This window comes from Pinus tabuliformis, chromosome 3_2, assembly GCF_031772625.1.
Source record: "Pinus tabuliformis cultivar Carrire ecotype Pingquan chromosome 3_2, CPIR1, whole genome shotgun sequence".
NCBI classification, from domain to species: Eukaryota; Viridiplantae; Streptophyta; class Pinopsida; order Pinales; family Pinaceae; genus Pinus; species Pinus tabuliformis.
This window is the reverse complement of record NC_142302.1, coordinates 711,164,647-711,184,391: the sequence shown is the minus strand read 5'-3', so window position 1 is coordinate 711,184,391 and position 19,745 is coordinate 711,164,647. Positions and strand designations below refer to the sequence as shown.

The 19,745-nt window shown below is 41.5% G+C and overlaps 1 protein-coding gene across 3 annotated transcripts in view; it reads left to right on the top strand.

Moving 5' to 3' along the window:
* The window catches only part of LOC149182627 (cationic amino acid transporter 3, mitochondrial-like), a 240,575-nt gene extending 221,385 nt beyond the window's left edge, over positions 1 to 19,190 (top strand). For 2 of the 3 annotated variants that reach the window (XM_089416902.1, XM_089416900.1), the window contains 5 exons: positions 16,914 to 17,259; positions 17,907 to 18,024; positions 18,138 to 18,250; positions 18,392 to 18,467; positions 18,698 to 19,190. In XM_089416902.1, the coding sequence (XP_089273028.1) occupies positions 16,914 to 17,259; positions 17,907 to 18,024; positions 18,138 to 18,250; positions 18,392 to 18,467; positions 18,698 to 18,854 (810 nt within the window). In that variant the 3' untranslated portion in view covers positions 18,855 to 19,190. The remainder of the gene's footprint in view (positions 1 to 16,913; positions 17,260 to 17,906; positions 18,025 to 18,137; positions 18,251 to 18,391; positions 18,468 to 18,697) is intronic. The other variant, XM_089416901.1, reaches the window with a different exon arrangement.
* Positions 19,191 to 19,745: the final 555 nt, after the last annotated feature.

The following is a 19,745-nucleotide window of genomic DNA, read 5'->3' as shown; positions in this document are numbered from 1 at the left end:
AGACAAATTTGTGGTAACTTCCAAGTTGATCTATATGTTGATTTGGGGTAGCATTGGATGTGCTCTAGCCATGAAAATTGGCGGAGAGGCTAAATCACCAGAAATGGTTTAGGCAGATTCTAACCGGTTTGGGAGATATTGAAATAATTAATTTTTTTAATGGAGTTCCTAAGTCTAAAGTTAGGCAAAATAAAATATTAATGGGTATTAATATAAAAATGGGTTAGAAGGTTCCAAAAGTCATGGATCAAGCCAAATCTAATCTTAGCCGTTGATTAGAGATTTAATCTCAGCCGTTGAAGGACCAACGAGAAAAGTATAAGAGGAGGCTTGAGGGTCAATTGGAGGATACACCAGAGTGATCAGTGATTCTATTCTCTAGAGCGGGGTTTGCTAAGAGAGATAGAATTAGTGATCAGCAGTGAGGGGCAATGAATACATAGCAGAGAGGCAGAGTTGGTACTAGAGAGACAACGCAACACTCGGAGAGGTTGACACAGAGGTAGCTGGGTGCTACGCAGAGGCAGCCGGGGCTGCGCAGAGCTAGGTGAGGCCAGCGTGTGAGACACAGAGGGTTTAGGGGCTTACGCAGAAGCTTCAGAAGCTGATGTAGAGGCTAGCAGATTTGAAGCAGGGCCAAGAGAGCACTGGGAAGATTTTCATGGGGCAGACTGGGCGCTGGTGAGTCGGGAAGGGTGACGCAATCCCTATCTGAGTGACGTAGAGCAGTGGCAGCTGCAATTATTATTGTGGGATCGTTCATCTTGTGATTGATCAGCCAGAATATCTGTCTCCAAGGAGAGGTACTACTGTTGAGGGCATTCTCAATTGGGTGAGCCATTTCTGGCACCCTAGTTGTATTCTGAAAACTGCACAATAATAAAACCCTCTGAATAATTGCATCGGTTTTCCCGTGTTGGGTTTTTTCCGGGGACATTGGTCCAAAATAACGGTGTCACTTGTGTGCTTGTTTTTCTTTCAATTGATGATCTGTAGATGTTGATATTGTACTTGTGTTTATTTTTAGTATTTACATGGTAAATAAGTAAATTAAACACGTAGGAAGAAATAAATCAAATAGTACAGGAAGAATTTCTAATGGGTTAAACTTAGAAATTCTAACACTATAAGATCAAACATGTGACAGATGGAAGTATAGATAAGTATAGATAAGCTCTAATCCAACAAATTTCCTTGGATCTCACTTGCACAAATAAATTTACAAGTGCCCAGAACCTCAATATGTACAACAAAAATTCAAAATCCCAAAACTCTAAACCCTAGCTGTAAAACAAGGATTAGAAAATAAAATAAAATTTATTTACAAAAATAATTTATGAATTATACAAATATACAATGTTTGAAAATAATCTTTGAGAAATAATTTTCTAAATAAAATTTTGATGATGGCTAGATTTATTTCGAAAAATAAATGTTAACCACATTATTAGTGAAGCAAGAACATCACATAAAAAATTCGAAGTCCAAACAAGGTCAGTCTGTGCCCACAGTTTATGAACTTGGAGCCCAAGGGCCGGGGCACTAGCAAACTCTACATATTCTCTCAAGAAAAATCGTTAGAACATACAATGAATTGGATCACTTAAAATAAGCCAAAAACTTACCAATAGAATATTACTATCATCTACAAATGAGACAACAATTCAGATAATATTAAAGCACAATATAGGAATGCACATACCCAACACATACCAAAAATCAATGAGACAAAGACACCATGAAATGTACTCGAAAGTATTTTATTATGATATTTGAACGTTCCCAGTAGAATAATGGCTTCACACCAGTGTTTACAAAATTACATCAGAACTGTTAATTTTAGGTATGTTCTATGCTTAAAGCAATTTATTTCAATTTTCACAGATAGCTCAATATCTTTTCCAGATTAGTAATCACATCAGCATTCAAGTAAATCACAGATAGAACATAAACATAAATCGCAGAAGACAAGCCAAGACAAGAGGACACAAGATGTGTCGCTAGCCAAGGAAAAACCCCAATGTGGGAAAACTCTTGATCAATTCTTCTTATATGTTCTTCAGTAGTTCAACAGAAAGAGAGAGAGATAATACATTTACAACAAAAGTCATCACTTTGACTTATCTAAATAAGAGCATAGATCATCTCTAAGAAGATGATACATGAAATGGTTGAACTCAGTGGAAGACATGCTGCTTCAACTGATTCTCCAATATGACTCCACGTATCATTGTGCTACATCTCGTCATCATGCTGCACCATGAAGCACCCGTCATCACTATGCTGGACCTCATGACCATGCTGCACACATCATACTGTTGCACCTTATGCTTCCACTGTTGTCCCATGTGTGATTGTTGCACCATGCTACCACAGTTGTTCCATGTGCCATTGCTACTGCCCCACTGTTAGTGACATTGCCATTCCATGTTTGGTATACTGCTGTCCCATTTTCTATGCTTCAACAAACATCATAGCCTTGCTGTCCCATTAGCTTGCTGCACCAAGCACCATTGCCTAGCTATCCCATTTACCATGCTGTGCTAAGCACACTTGCCTAGCTGTCCTATTTGGCATGTTGTACCTAATGAGTTTGCAGCACCATGCTTGTTGCTATCCCATTGCATCATGCCATCATACTATTAGCACTGTTGTCCCATTGTTAGTGACATTGTTGCTCCTATGTGGCAGTATCCAACACCTAAGAAACCCCTCCACATGGCTGCTAACAGATTCTCCAAGTGTCTAATACATCAATGAATAATCACTGTAGATGTTGCCACTGGTTAGGGCATCTAACCATCAAGTTTGCCCCTCCACTTTGGCTACTACAGGCTGCAAACGAATCCCATTCAAACTGATCCAAAATCATGGACCCAACACAAGTCATTAATGGAGAACATACATACCTTTGTACTGTTGTTCATGGGCAGAGTTCTGGTCACTGGTTAGGGCAACCTACAGTCCTATATCCAGCCTTCAATTCTGCCCAGATTTGCTGTTAAGGAGTGCGGTTTCCCTTTGTTAGGAGGTTGACCCTTCTTGCTGTGATTCTGGGCAGTTTAGCCCTCTTTAACAACCTCAGCTGCCCTATATTGCTTGTGACCTGCTACAACAAGACATCACAATTCTGTGGCTGCTTGTTTGGGGTCTGCCTCCCCTCCACTTGGCCCTCAAACAACCCAGAATTCTCCTTCACCGCTCCAGCCTCCAAGAACAGTCCTTTGGTCCTCCTTCCTGCACTTCGGACCCCTGAAAAACCCTCTAAACAGTCCCTGAATTCTCACATTGTCCATGACTCCTTTAGGACAACACCTAGGTCATGCATAGGACTCCTTTCCTTACTATGTTTAGGTTACCCTTGTGACAGCATGGAGGATTAGGGCATCTCTTCATGACTGCGGCTAGGTTATACGTAGAAGCTAGGGCTAGGACTGCGGCTAGGGCAGATTGTTAAGCCTCTTTTCCTCTTGCATCTTAGGGCTACTTCCTCCTAGATTTCTTTCACACAAAAACCCAAGACAAGTGGAAATAAATCAAGAAAGAAGTGAGTGAAATGACTCTCAAGTCACCTCCTTTTATACTAAACGTTGAGCACATGTGGGGTTTATTTGGTTGTTGGCTGACCTTGACGAATTGTCTTATAACACAAATAAATTCATAACTCCATGAATACTTATCGGAATTGGATGATCTTTAGATCAATCCTACACCTCTCGATGAGAGGGATCCAAGAAAAATGTCAGCTGCCATAAATAAGACGGCCCACATGGAGTTTGGCCTTAGTTACCAATTTTAACAAGAACTCAGATCATCATAAGATGAAAATAAAAGAAAAAAGCCTTCTATTTATAGAGAAATTTTTCCAAGTGGAAAATAACGGCTAGTTGGCTTGATCCTCGTCAAAATAATCTCGACTGTTCATAAATCCTTGATCAACTCTTAATCTCCGCCGTAATTTTTTTTTTCTTGAGGAATTTTCGAATTTCTCATTAAAATCATTTTTTTAGCTCAAAAATAATTATTTTGAGCTAATTTCCTAAAAAAATTGAGTTTGATTTAACTACCAAGGTCCAAAGGTCCAAATTTTCTTGAAATTTACAATATTCCCTTGGTGGGGGACCTCCAAAAATTAAATTCTTTTAGACCCAAGAATTTTTCCACTTGGAAAATTTAATTTTTCTAAGATTTTAATTTTTGACTCTAATTTATTAATTTTCTTGCTTAAGATTTAATTTTATTTTTGGCAGAAAAATTAATTAATTGACACTTGAGGGGATTAATTATTGTTTCCACCCTCAGATATTTTAGCCATAGTTAAGTATGAGGGACCATGGACTAAAATAGTTTTACGTAGGATTTTACAAATTCAACTCTCGAAGGGGGAATGCCCGTTCATTATAGACCCTCACAAAACATATTCAATTCTGCGACACAATATGATTTAGTAGACCAAGTGATCTGTAATAAAATAATTTAGCCAATTAGCTTAAACTATTCCCAAATCACCTTTACAATAGACTCGACTAAAGTCCAAAACACTAGGACTCACATAAGACTTCGACAATAAATTCCACCTTAGCTTTAGGGTGAGGTTGTCGGGAAAAATTTGCCGAGCATCCTTGTTTAGAAACACAGATAATCAATGAGACGAAAAGACTCCTTGGATGAAATTCGTTGCCAAAATAATAGGTTTACGTAGGTTGTTACATAAATATATGGTCTTACTAGCATCATTTACATTACAAACTTGCAGAATGGGTTTACAATGACATAAGAACTGTTGGCTGATGATTTTGAACTTCGAAAAAATTCCTTCAAGCTTTCGGATCCTGCTTCCTTGGAGTGTTGAAAAAACGGGTGCAACAGGGTGCTGAAATCAGTGGACAAGGTATTTGTAATTAATGCATAAAATGGGCTTCAACAACTGCAAAAATTGTCTTTTTCTAGCCAACAAACACCATGAAAAACAATCCTAACATTCCCTCCCTCTAAAACCATGTTGGGATCACAAATAGAAAGATAGGATCAAATTGAACCAAAATACCCACCCAAAAACTTGCAGTAAAAATAGAAGAAAACAACACTAAAGAAGTGTCCTAACACTGACTAAAAGTGCACTAGAGAGAGAAAGAAGCCCAAACATGGATATCTTACACGTGAGATGTACAAATGCACATAAAAGATGAAAAGCCAACATTGTAGTGCTAGTAGACTTAAAACACATTAGAGAAGCCTTAATTCAATGATCCAAAAGATGATGTATAAATGAATCTTCAGTGGTATATTTATACCACTCAAGTAGGTAGGGCATCCTCGCAAGGTTGTAATGGACCCACACATGAGATGTGAAGATGCACATGAAAGAGAAAAATGCAAATGAGAAGAGAGTTACAAAGATGTAGTTTTAGTAGGCTTAAAACAATTGTATTAGAGAGCCTTAGCTGAATGATCACATAGATGATGTACAAATGAATCTTTAGTGGGGTATTTATACCACTCAAGTAGGTAGGGCATCCTCCCAAGAGGGTTATGCATATCATCTCGAAGAGAGTTATTGAGCCTGTTACCCACCATTTTGTGGGTAATATCCCTAGGAGAATTTGTTTTTCTCCAAGATGGTTCTTAGCCAATAGCCAACAGTCCCTTGTAGCCACCAGCTAGCTCATTGTGCCATTTCTCCGCCACTTGAGCCAGCCATGTGGTCCCTCACCCATTTGCCATGATCATATGTTTGAAGGTGGGCCTCCCGAACCTAAAGGTATGCCTTGTCATTTGGAAATTGAGTAGTGTAGTTTGTTTATCATGGACACTTCTGGACATGGATTAATGGGGGGATTTGGTGGAAACAATGGGCTAGGTCTGTGCTCTTGTCCCCTAGACCCCTTTTAGGTATTAACCTTGGATTCTAGTCCCATGGGATCTCTTTTACTGACCATTTGGCTCTAGGGATGGTATTTCATGGGAAACCTTGATTTGTGTTGCGTGGTCTCGCTCCATTGTCCACTTATATTACCCTCTTTCCATTCATTATTACCACATTCACCATTTCTCCCACCTGGGTCCACATTCCTCCACTAGGCCCACATGGGTTAGCATGCCCCTTCCTCTTGCCCGCACCTTGGGTCATGGCGTAGAATGTAGCCTGGAGGTTGATGCAGCTAAAAAGAAAGATAAAATCATATATGGCCACATTCAACAGGAAATGTACCACAAAATACAAAAGATGGCCGGGACAAACACATTTAGCACCTGGGCAAAAGCAATACATGAGCTCTACCCCATCATCATGGCCATCACTCTGGTTCCTATAGGTTCTATGAGCCTCCTTCATCATATAGGAACCCATGATTGTCCCAACCCCTGGTGGGCAATGAACGGCCCCCACCTTAAAAGGGGGATATTCATTGCTACATTTTACACATCATTCTCTTACCCCTTGAGCCCCGAGCATTTAATCAAAGAAAGTCATAAAAGGCAAAGGACATATCAAGCAGGGTGGAAAAATCAAGGTCGGGACACCTCATGTACCATGATTGCTCCCTTCTACACATTATAAACCCAAGTGTAGGCTTCCCTCTTATTAGCTACCCTTGTACCCTAGTATGTGACCCAAGGTTGCCCCTTTTCATCCCGCACTTCATTCACCCATCTGTCACATGCCACTACCTTTTGAGGGATGTACCTTTACTATATTATCCGCTTTAGAAGTAGAAACCACCTAATAGGATTATTAGTTAACCCCATTTGGAGTTTAGGAGACATTGGTACATCCCGAAGCCCATTATGGAAGGGCAGGCCATTATGAAGTCCCCAACCGTGGTCCATGATTGGTAAACTCATTTATGTTGAAATTTCTAAGTCTAACCCATTAGAAATTTTCCTGCACTATCTGGGTTATTTCACCTACTTGTTTAATTACTGAACAAGTTATTTAACCATATAAATACTGAAATAAACACAAATGTAGTCTCAACCATCTATAAGATCATCAATTGAAAAAAATAGAAAAACACACAAGGGACACTGTTATTTTCGGACATTTGTCCCCAGAAAAACCCAACTTGGGAAAACCGGTGCAGTAGTTCTGAGCGTTTTATTATCAAGCAACTTTTCTCGAGTAAAACTGGGTGCCAAACTGGCTCACCCGATAGAGAAATCAATCTGGCAATAAGACCTCTCTTCGAAAGAAGATATTTGGCAAGTCTGCTCCACAAAGTCTCTCCAACGCCTCTCTGAGGCTCCGTGTCAGCCCTCCTGGCCTTTGTGTCAGCCTAGAACCCTTTGCGTTAGCCTACGGATGCTATGTGTTGGCTCTCTGGCACTCTGCGTCACCCACGCAGGCCCTCTGGCCCTATGCGCAGTCACTCTGGCCCTCTGCATGGCTCCTGCAGGCTTTGCGTCTGCCTCTTTGCTTCTTCGCTGGTCTCCTGACACTATCTCTGCCTCTCTGCTATACACTCACTGCCCCTCGCTGCAACTCTGATCACTGGTTTGATTTCTCTCAGCAAACCCCGCTCCAGAAAATTGAACTGACTGATCAACTTGGTGTATCTCCAACTGACCCTCAAGCCTCCTCTTATACTTTTTTTGTTGAGTCTTCAACGGTCGAGATTAAATCTCTAGTCAACGGCTAATATTAGATTTGGCTTGATCCATGTCATTTAGAACCTTCTCACCTAGTTATATATTAATACCGGTTAATATTTTTATTTTCCTAAGTTTAAACTTAGGAACCCATTAGAAATATTAATTATTTAATATCTCTCTAACTGGGTGGAATTTCTCCAACCCATTTCTAGGTCATGGAGATCTCATGTGCTTTAGCCTCTCCACCAATTTTCATGGCTAAAGCACATCTGATGCTACCCCAAATCAACACTCCCTTTTAACAAGGAATGTGCTCTAGTAATGCTCCACTATTGAACATTACCCTGATTATCCAACACTGTTACCTGTGCTGATGCTTGCCCTTGCTGCCCGACATCCACTGCACTGCTGCCTCCTGTCTTGCTGCCCATGGCTCTACCATTGCCACTGCTACATATGTACTACAGCTCCCTCTGCATCCATGTTGCTGCTGGTCCTTTCTCCCAACACTACATCTGCACTGCAACCCTCTCTCATCATGCTGCGCTGTGCTGCCCATAGCACTACCACTGCTACTGCTGCAATGCAACTCAATTACTGAGACGATGGTAACTGTTCTACCCAACTACTGACATCCTTGTCTGGCTAGAAGCCCTCCTGATGCTGAAGCTTTCTCTGTTGCTATCTTGTGTCGCTGCCTCTACGCTGCTGCAACAACTTTGTGCCTCTCACATTGCTGCAACCTCCTTTGTACCTCTTGCACTACTGTAGCCCCCACTACGCTGCTACAGATCCTTGCACTCAAGCATTGTTCTGTTGCTCCATTCGCATCTTGCTTCTACCGACATCCATCATTCTACTACTGTCTCTCAAGGCTGCCGTAGCCAGATATGATCCAAGAGTTTGGGTACCTCAAGGATCCTGCCCCACATCTCCTATAGTCCTCCTGACTAGAACTCGATGTCACCCCACCTCTTCTCTAGAGGTACATGAGCACTCTTGGCACAATTGTCATCATCCTCCACTTCTTTCTCTGCCTTAGCCGGGTCTGGCCTTAGAGTCAGAAGCCTCTCCCTTATTCTTCTTCCTGGGACACTAGGTTGCATAATGGCTTAGCTCCCCACAGTGGAAGCACTTTATCTTGGAGATGTCTTTCTTCTTCCTCTTCCCTTGTTGTCCCGCAAATGCCAGAGTCGCATCCTCTTCCTCCTTTTTCTTGATTTGACCTCCTTTGTTGCTACTTCCCGACTTGGTCAGCTGTCTGATCTCTTCTTGGCGAAGTGCTGCCCACAATTCTTCCTAATCTGGGAGATTCTTTCTACCCAAAATGCTTTGGACGAATGCCTCCCACTCCTCGGAGACTGCGTTCAAGGCAGTTCTCACCGTTAACTCCTGATCCGGTGTGGCCCCTATGGAAGTAAGTTGGTCTTGAATCTCCTGCAACCTGTTGAGGAAGTGTTCTATTTGCTCACCCTTTTGCATTCGATACAACCACAGTTGATTCTCCAATAGCATCTTCCTCTGCACAAAAATGCCCTAATACAATGTCATCAAGGTATCCCACATCTCCTTTGCCGTATTCTTCTCGGCAATATGTTGAACTACATGATCCTTGACCCCATCAAGGATTATGCACTTTGCCTTGGCCATTGCATCCTCATACTTTTCGTTATCAGCTGGATCGACTGGGATAGCCATGGTTTTCAAGGCGAGGGCCTTGATGCAATGTCTATCCAGAACTGACAGGATCCTGGCCTTCCAGATGACAAAGTTGGATGCCCCGTCCAGCCTGTCCTGATCCCTCAGTCCGTTCATTGCCATCTCTGCTCTTCTCTTCGACTCCCTCTGAGTCTTTATTTCCCTCCTAGAAGTTCTCTTCTAGACTCCCTCTGAGTCTCGATTTCCCCCTTGGAAATTCTTCTGCCAATAGTCGAATCGCACTTGTCCTATCCCCTTTGCTCCTGCAACACTTATTTGGATTTCTTGGTTAGAAATCCGCCTAGGTAGCGACTCCCTCTACCTTGGTTCTATCCCGTTAGGTACTGTTCTGCTTCGACAGCAACAACACCCCGCCAACTTCACAATCCACAATCTGCGCACAGCTCCCTAGGCCCCAACAACTGAAGAAACTGAGCCTCTTGGCTCTGCGCAATCCCGGCAGTGGCTAAATCGCTCTTCTGGCCAATGTTGAATTTTCTAAGTTTATTTGTTAGAAAATTAATCTGTATTCGGCTGGTTTATTTCTTCTATTTGTTTAAATTCGAACAAGTTATTTAAAACATTTAAATTCCGAAATAAACACAATACAGTCACAATATTTACAAATCAACAGCAAAAAGAAAACAACCACACAAGTGACACCGTTACTTTTGGACAAATGTTCCTAGAAAAACCCAATGCAGGAAAATCGGTGCAACTATTTTGAGGGTTTATTATTATGCAGTATTTCCTTGAGTACAATTGGGTGCCAAACTGGCTCACATGACAAAAAAAAAACCGGTAGTAATACCTCTCTATTTGGAAACAGGTATTCAAAAAACATGTCCCACGAAACCCTCTCCAACAACTCTGAAGTAGTGCGTCAGCCTCGTGCTCCTCTGCGTTAGCCCAACGCTCTGAGGCACTGCGCAGCCTTTGGGACCCTCTGCGTCACTCCTGCTACCTTCTCCGTGGATGACACAGGCCCTCTAGCCTCTGCGCTGTCTCTATTGGGGTCTGCGTGGCCTGCTCTGGTTGTTGCTTCTCGCTCTTTGTATCTGCGCTGGTCTCTTGGCACTATTTCTGCCTCTCTGTCCAATACTCACTGCCCCTCGCTGCTGATCATTGATTTGACTTTGCTTAGCAACCCCGCTTTAGCAAATCGAATGATTGATCACTCTGGTCTGTTCTCCAACTGACCCTCAAGCCTCCTCTATACTTTTCTAGTTGGTCCTTCAACGATCGAGATTAAATCTCTAATCAACGGCTAAGATTATATTTGGCTTGATCCATGAATTTTGGAACCTTCTAACCCAGTTTTATATTAATACCCATTAATATTTTATTTTTCCTAAGTTTAGACTTAGGAACTCCATTAAAAATATTAATTATTTTAATATCTCCCAAACCAGGTACAATTTATGCAAACCATTTCTGGGTCTTGGATATCTCATGTGCTTTAGCCTCTCCACCAATTTTCATGTCTAGAGCACATCTGATGCTACCCCAAATCAACACTCCCTCTTAGCGAAGACTATGCTCTAGTAATACTCCACACTGAGCATCACTTTGATTATATGGCACTGGTACCTGTGCTGATGCTAGGCCTCCCCGTCGAACATCCTCTGCACAGCTGCATCCTATACTACTTCCCATGGCCCTGTCACTGCCACTGCTGCATCCATACGGCAACTCCCTCTGCATCCGTGTTGCTGTTGGTCCATCCTCCCAATACTGTATCCCCTCTCATCATGCTGCATTGTGCTACTGCGCTGCAACTCAGTTACTGAAAAGTAAGTAACTGATCCACCCAACTTCTGACATCCGTGCCAGGCTAGAAACACTCCTGATGCTGAAGCTCCCTTTGTCGCTAACAAGTGCTCCCTCTACTGAACTCTACGTTGCTGCGACAACTCCCTGCATCTCGCACTGTTGCACACCTCTCTATGCCATCCTGCACTGGTGCAACACTCTTTGTGCCTCTCGCACTGTTGTAGCCTGCTAGCCTCGCGCTGCCTGGGGATTCCTGCACTGTAGCACTCTCTGTTGCTTCATCCGCATCCGTCTCTACCCACATCCGCCAGTTTTGCTACTTCTCAGTTTGGGGCTCCCATAGCAAGGATCTGATCCAAGAGTTTGGGTACCTCAAGGATCCTGCCCCTCATCGGCTGTAGTGCTCCTGACTACAGCGCGATGTCTCCCCACCTCTTCTCTTGAGGTACATGAGCACTCATGGCACAATCGTCATCCTTGGCCATCTTCGCTCCTCTTTTGGACTCCCTCTGAGTCTCTACTTCCCATCTGGAAGTTCTCCCTTCGACTCACTCTAAGTCTCGATTTCCCTTCTGGAAATCTGCCTGCGAACCGTCGAATCACACCTCTCCGATCTCCTATGCATCTGCAACACTGATCCAAATTCCTTGGCTAGAAATCCGCCTCGGTAGCGACTCCCTCTACCTTGGTTTTGCTCGTTAGGTACTGTTCTGACTCGGCAGCAACAACACCCCACCAACTTCACTCCTCGCAATCTACCCACAACTTCCTATGCCCCAACCACTGAAGGACTGAGCCTCTAGGCTCTGCGCAATCCTGGCACTGGCTGAAATGCTCCCCAAGCCAACTGCGTCAACCCTCCTAGTCTCTGTGTGGCTCTTCGTGAGCCCTTTCCTGCCCTCCTCAGCCTCTGCGTTGACCTCTCTCTAACCCGAACTGATGACGCAGTCCCTCTACATCAACCTTTCTCTGCTTCTTTCTACTAGGAACAACTTTTGTCGCTCGGGACACCTGTCTCTACTACAAAATGCTTTGCTTTAGCTGGTGCCTTCAGCTCTCCTGTGATCTGCAACCACGCTTTGATACCATGTTGAATTTTCTAAGTCTATCCGTTAGAAAATTAATCTATATTCTGTTGGTTTATTTCTTCTACTTGTTTAAATTCGAACAAGTTATTTAAAACATTTAAATACTGAAAAAACACAATACAGTCACAACATCTACAAATCAACAGCTGAAAAAAAATAGCCACACAAGTGACACCGTTCTTTTTGGACAAATGTCCCTGGAAAAAACCCAATGCAGGAAAATTGGTGCAGCTATTTTGAGGGTTTATTATTATGCAATATTTCCTTGAGTACAATTGGGTGCCAAACTGGCTCATCCGATAGAGAAAAACAATAGGTAGTAATACCTCTCTATTCAGAAACAGGTATTCAGAAAACTTGGCCCACAAAATCCTCTCCAGCAACTCTAAAGCATTGCGTCGGCCTCAAAACCCTCTGCGCCAACCCTCTGAGGCACTGCGTAGCCTCTGGGACCCTTTGCGTCACTCCTGCTGCCTTTTGCGTGGATGACACAGGGTCTCTGGCCTTTGCGCTGTCTCTACTGGGCTTTGCGTGGCCTGCTTTGGCTGCTACTTCTCGCTCTCTGCCTCTGCGTTGGTCTCTCGGCACTATCTTTGCCTTTCTGTCCACTACTAACTGCCCCTTGCAGCTAATCACTGATTCAACTTTGCTTAGCAACCCCGCTCTAACAAATCGAATGACGGATCACTCTGGTGTGTTCTCCAACTGACCCTCAAGCCTCCTCTTATACTGTTCTAGTTGGTTCGTCAACGGTCGAGATTAAATCTCTAATCAACAGCTAAGATTAGATTTGGCTTGATCCATGACTTTTGAAACCTTCTAACCCAGTTTCATATTAATACCCATTAATATTTTATTTGTCCTAAATTTAGACTTAGGAACTCGATTAAAAATATTAATTATTTTAATATCTCCCAAACCGGGTACAATCTGTCCAAACCATTTCTGGGTCTTGGAGATCTCATGTGCTTTAGCCTCTCCACCAATTTTCATGGCTAGAGCACATCTGATGCTACCCCAAATCAACAGTCAATTGTGTTACTCCTACCTCACTTAGCAGGATGACGTGGCTCTTCGTGAGCCTCTTCTGTCTCACTGCTTCTGCCCTGACCCTTTCTCTAGCCTGTAATGATTACGCAGGCCCTCTGCATCACTCCTTCTTTGCTGCTTTCTCCTTAGGAACAACTGCTGTCTCTCAAGACAGTTATTTCTACTGCAAATTCTCTAATTTAGTTGGTGCCTTCAGTGCTCCTGTGATCTGCAATGCTCTGATACCATGTTGAAATTTCTAAGTCTAACCCATTAGAAATTTTCCTGCACTATCTAGATTATTTCACCTACTTGTTTAATTATTGAACAAGTTATTTAACCATATAAATATTGAAATAAAGACAAATGTAGTCTCAACCATCTATAGATCATCAACTGAAAGAAATAGACAAACACACAAGGGACACTGTTATTTTTGGACAATTGTCCCCGGAAAAACCTAACTTGGGAAAACCGGTGCAACAGTTTTGAGGGTTTTATTATTAAGCAGCATTTCTTGAGTACATCTGGGTGCCAAACTGGTTCACTCGACAGAGAAATCAATATGGCAGTAATACCTCTCTTCAGAAGCAGATATTCGGCAAGTCTGCTCCACGAAAGTCTCTCCAACGCCTCTTTGAGGCTCTGCATCAGCCCTCCTGGCCTCTGCATCGGCCTAGAACCCTCCGCGTCAGCCTACAGATGCTCTGTGCCGGCTCTTTGGCCCTCTGCGTCACCCACACAGGCCCTTTGGCCGTCTTCGCTATCACTCTGGTCCTCTGTGTGGCTCCTGCAGGTTCTGCATCAGCCTCTTTGCCTCTGCGCTAGTCTCTCGGTAGTATCTCTGCCTCTCTGCTATCCACTCACTGCCCCTCGCTGCAACTTTGATCATTGGTTCGATTTCTCTCACTATATCCCGCTCCAGAAAATCGAACTGACTGATCAACTTGGTGTATCTCCAGCTGACCCTCCACCCTCTTCTTATACTTTTTTTGTTGAGTTTTCAACGGTCGAGATTAAATCTCTAATCAACGACTAAGATTAGATTTGGCTTGATCCATGTCATTTAGAACCTTCTCACCCAGTTTTATATTAATATTTTTTTTCCTAAGTTTAGACTTAGGAACCCATTAAAAATATTAATTATTTTAATATCTCTCTAACCGGGTGGAATTTCCCAAACCATTTCAGGGTCTTGGAGATCTCATGTGCTTTAGCCTCTCCACCAATTTTCATGGCTATAGCACATCCGATGCTACCCCAAATCAACAATTTACTTGATTTCTGTAATGACTTCTTGTACTAGAATTGGACCTTATGCAAGATTGCAGATGGTCTCCATCTTGGGTTTGGTCTCCCTATACGGGGTCCTAATCCTCCAGAGGGCTACATTGGCACATGTAGGGTGTGCGTTGAGAGCCATGGATTTCCATAGCAGCAGATAGCACTCCAGGATCCCTACAACCATTCATAAATTGCTTGTGGTTCACTTATTAGACGAGGAAGATGCACTTGATCCATCATGCCTAGATGGCCCCAGAGTTGGACCATACACTTGGCAGATGATCCAGGACTTTCATGATGATGTGGCATCACTTACACCATCATCCTAGCCCTTGCAGGCGATCTATAGGCGTCTTCAATTTGTTTGGAGACCCATGAGGCCACTTGTGTGCCCCCACATATCATTTGGAGCACCACATGTTATTACAAGGGGCCACCCCTTTGTCCACTGCTTTGGAGGGTCCTACTCTTCATTGTGGCACCCATGGACCTCATTAGGCCTCTTAGAGGGCCCTACGACATGCATAGATTATTATTCGACCTCTTGAGAGGCTTACTTTTTCATTTATGAGCTAGTTTGGTCTACTTGTTACCAAAAGTTGAATTATTATAATATTATTTTATTTTTAGGGCTTATGTAGGCTAAGGAGGCTAATTCGAACTCCTAATTTGTGTATAAATACATGTGAGATGAGTTCATTTATCATCATTCTTTTTTCTCTCTTGAGATTTCACACTTTTTCTAGAGGATGAATCAGAGCTTTATGGATGAATTTTGATGTGTAGATATTAGTCTATCTTCTCTTGGAGCTTCTCTCTTATCAATTGTGAATAGTTGGATATATTCTATTACATGTAAGTACATGTAATTAATGTTATTCTTGTTTTACTTTGTCATATACATTGGATTGGGATTTTCGTTGTTTTAGGGCTAATTGTTGCATGCATATACTGCTTAAATTGCGGAATTTTGTCTCTGTTATAGCATCTCTCAATGTATGGGCCATATAATATGAATGAAATCTCCTAGGGGTAATTCTATCAAAGAATTTGACCCTGATAAGCCATTCCCTTTGTGCATCGAAGTATAAAATCTGCAAGATTGCTTCTCCTAGACCTAGAAGGCTAGCGAAGTGGTCTTGAGGCCTCCTTGATTGGGAACCAAGAAATCCTACTCATATTCATCATAGACTCCATTCTTCCAAAGACTAAGGCATTGATATACCAAAGGTGGTCACCAAAAACCACATTCTTTCACTTTCTTCCAGGTCTAGCCAAGTTGGGGCACCTAGGGCATCAATTTCCCAACAAGCTAGCCCTCCAATAAGTTCGATCTCCTAGGGTCTCCTGTGCTGGTGTTTCCCCAAGGTCTCCTCCAATTTTGAAGCCAGTCCGATAGCGGAGTTGGGAGGAAAGCCAAACATTAGCTCCAAGATCAAACCTTGCCTTAGCATCCCCAAGGCTAGTACCTCATAGGATCAAAACAACACCTTCAAGTGAAAATTAATTCTTTGATCCTTTCCCTCACCTTGTCTAGGGTAAGAATATCATTGGTTGCCATACGCTTTTCCCCTATCCTAGACCGAGTCCACATGGTTCTGTGTGGTCTCATTCTTTTGAAAAGATAATTCTTCAAGAACCATCTGGAAGACCAAGTTCAACAAGGATTTTAGGGTTTGGAAAATTCCTTCACAAGTCATATCCCATAAACCTAACCTTCAAATCCTCCCTTCCTTTCCCTAGAAGACATTGTACCTTTTTTAGAAAGCAAGCAAGCTCTATCTTCCTAACTCCTCTCCAGGAAAGAGATTATTTGGGTCACTCCACATCCTTTCATTGACTTATCCTTCATCGGTGATTCCATAATATACCAGGTCTCCTCCCATCAGTGAAAGTCAGTAAATAGAAGGGAGCCTTAGCTGAGGTGACAGTGGGCTAAGTCTCCATTTGTTGCTCTTGGTCTAGCATTTGCCCTTTAGGGATGCCCCTTAGGTCCCCTACTAGTTTGAACGGTAACAGAGCCTACATACCAAAGTTAACTAGGTCAGCCTTAACCACGCATAGTAATACAATAAAATAAGAGTATGGCCTTAGCCATAATTGCAAGTACATGAATGATACATATGAATTGCATTAGCCACATACAAATTACACCAATAATTCTTACAATCAAAGTGAGTGTGCACTCAATGTTTTGTTCGATCAGTTCTTCAAACAACATAATAGATTTGAAAGATGGACCCAGCAGAATAAGTAGCAAATCTGAAGCCTAAAGTTGTGTGCAATGTACTTACTATATATTTGTATCCTTACTAGAAACTAGTAGCTTCTGCTCATTGACTGTTATCTCTGCTGCACTCTTTCATGTATAAGGATGGGTCTATACGCACACACACAAAAAAAATGCAGATATCATTTTTAATATACCTACATGCATGTTATTTGTTGCAGGTTAGTGTTGGTACACTTCTTGCATTTACAATTGTGGCCATCTCTATTCTTATACTGAGATATGTGCCACCGGATGATGTGCCTGTGTCACCTTCACTTCAGGAATCAGCAGAGTTTGAGCCCTTACCACTGAGTTCTCAAGCAAGTAACAGTGAAGCTCCTCAACATTATCCTAGTTGCATGGATCAAACAATCCCAGACCTAAGTAAGGTTGAGAATATTGCAACACATAAGAATGAACCGATATCTCAAGAACTTCAAAATTCTGAAGAGGGCGAGAATCTTTTAGAATATGCTAAAAGAGTTGATGCTGACCTTGAAGACCCTCTAATTTTAAAAGAAAATGGTAAGCATCTTTTTCAGTTTCACAAGTTACATATATTTGCCTTTGTTCTTTGACTCTTTTTTGTTCTCATTATCAGATGTTTTTCAGTTTTAAAGGACCACTAAATATCAAATAACATGTTTGATCAATCGCTATGACATTCTATTATCAAAATTTTTATATAAAAAAGTTCAAGATTAAGCTTCATCTATTTCATGTCTCTTGGAAAGACTTTTGTAAGCACCTGCATTTCGTATTAATATGTACAATAGGACAAAATGGACATCTTTACATTATGTAGCTTGTATAGCCTGATTCAAGTTATTAAAACCAAGAAATCATCATTGTTTCTATTCTCTACGCACTCCTCTTCTGCATTATAAGCACCTTTTTCTTTTATTAATTTGTATAATAGGGGAAAAATGGACATCTCTGCATCATGTAGCTGGTATAGCCTTATTCAAGTTACCAAAACCAGGAAGTCATCATTGCTTCCATTCTATGCACTTCTCTTCAAATTTCAAACGTTCAACTGTCTTCCAGTTTTTCTTGGATCATTTTTTATGAGACGATGGAAATATGATTGCTATCCTTGATGGAGTCTCATCACTACAGCTATTTTGGAAGTGCAAGCTTACTAAAACATTGTCATTAACCTTTGCATTTAGATGGTGCAGGGAAATTAAGCAACCAAAAGAGACGAAGGGCTGCAGGTCTTAGCATTTCTGCTGTATGTGCTGGAGTTTTACTAGTAACGCTTGCAGCATCTATTGAATTGCTCCCCAGGTTAGCTTTTTTCCGTGTTACGTAGTTGCAACAATGCTTTCATCAGGCCACACATTTTTAATTAACATATGGAATGTAATGGTGTCATGGGATCACTGTCTATTTCAAATCAGCTGGTTGCGATGGTGTGTGGGAGCAATTGGAATGTGCCCATTTTTATTTGGTTTAACTGTGCTGTCACTAATTGAACAAGATGAAGGACGCCACAGCTTTGGGCATAGTGGAGGTGTGAACCATTTTTCAGACTACTTTGATGTTCTAATAATGGATTTTGCATGGGCTGAAAAATTCAATTCTCATTTAGTGGAACATGTGTGCTTTAGGTTCTCATATTAGATTAACTGTTTTGACAAGCTTTGTTCTGCAGGATTCATTTGTCCATTTGTACCAGTACTCCCTGCAGCATGTATTCTAATAAATGTCTATTTGGTGATCAATCTAGGGTAATTCTAAATCCAAACACTAACAGTTTTCAGTATTAATTGAAAGCTTCTAGTCTTTTTGGCATTTCTTTTATTTTAAATGGTGACAATATTTTTGGGAAAGATATTAATATGCTTAATCTAGTGAAATATTTATGCAATTTTTGTGGTGTGTTTCTGTCGAGATTCTTCATAGACTTAATGCAACACATTTGAAACTTTATTGTAAACTGTCACTTGGATTTAACCAGGACAAGTACATGGATCCGAGTTTCCATCTGGCTTCTATTTGGAGTGGTGATCTATTTGTTTTATGGTATGAAGCACAGTTTGTTATCAGAAGCAATCTACGTTCCAGACTTTCAAGCAGATGATACTGTCCAATCGCCATCCTCAGTAATTGTCTAAAGTTTAAGATCTATCTGTATAGCTTCTTCCATATGTCTTGCTTTGTACATGCAGATCCAGGGCCAATGCTTGCCCTTATTATTTGTGAGTTTGGCTTTCCAGCCTTGGTCACCCATTCCATATTCAATATAGAGGAGCTCCTTGCCAGTGTAATATTAATTTATTAAATCTATCCAAGAGTAGGTATTGATCATATTTTAATTCAGACAGATTCCCAACATTGAATCTCTATTTGTTTGTCAAACTTCTGTACAAAATGTTCAACATAAATGATGTTCTCCCCCATTGTTTATTGATCCATTTATTAATATGAATCCCCTTTGAGCATTCAATTCATTGTTGGCTTTTAAAAGAGCACAAACACTTATTCATGATAAACACGGTGAAGTGGGGAAAATATACGATATTATTTTAGTGTTGCAGCAAAAGTAAAACATAAGGCTAGCCTGAGATGGGCTGCCAAATCTCTCTCAATGACATCATCTCTCGCATACAAGCTTAATAGTGTTGTTGTGTCATTTTAGTGTAGGGTTGTTACATCACATAAGTCACATGACTCTCTAACATTCAGGTATTATAATCATAACATAAAATTAACTGTTGCAAAAGGAATCATTGTATGCTGCTTAAAAAGCTCAATCTGTCAATGTTGGACATCTTCACCTTCGGACACTAATCCTCCCTCCCAAGACGGGTTTCAACTTACCACTGATCCAAAACTGAGTGCCACCTACTATTTCTAGCATTCCTCAGCAAACTTGTTTTTAACAAGAAGAGGGTTTTCAGGTTTATTCCCAACTAAAGATATTTTTAGGATTATCCTTAGCCATATATCAAACCACTGACCTGGAGATGACATATGGGTTCACTTTTGTCCACCTAGACATCTGG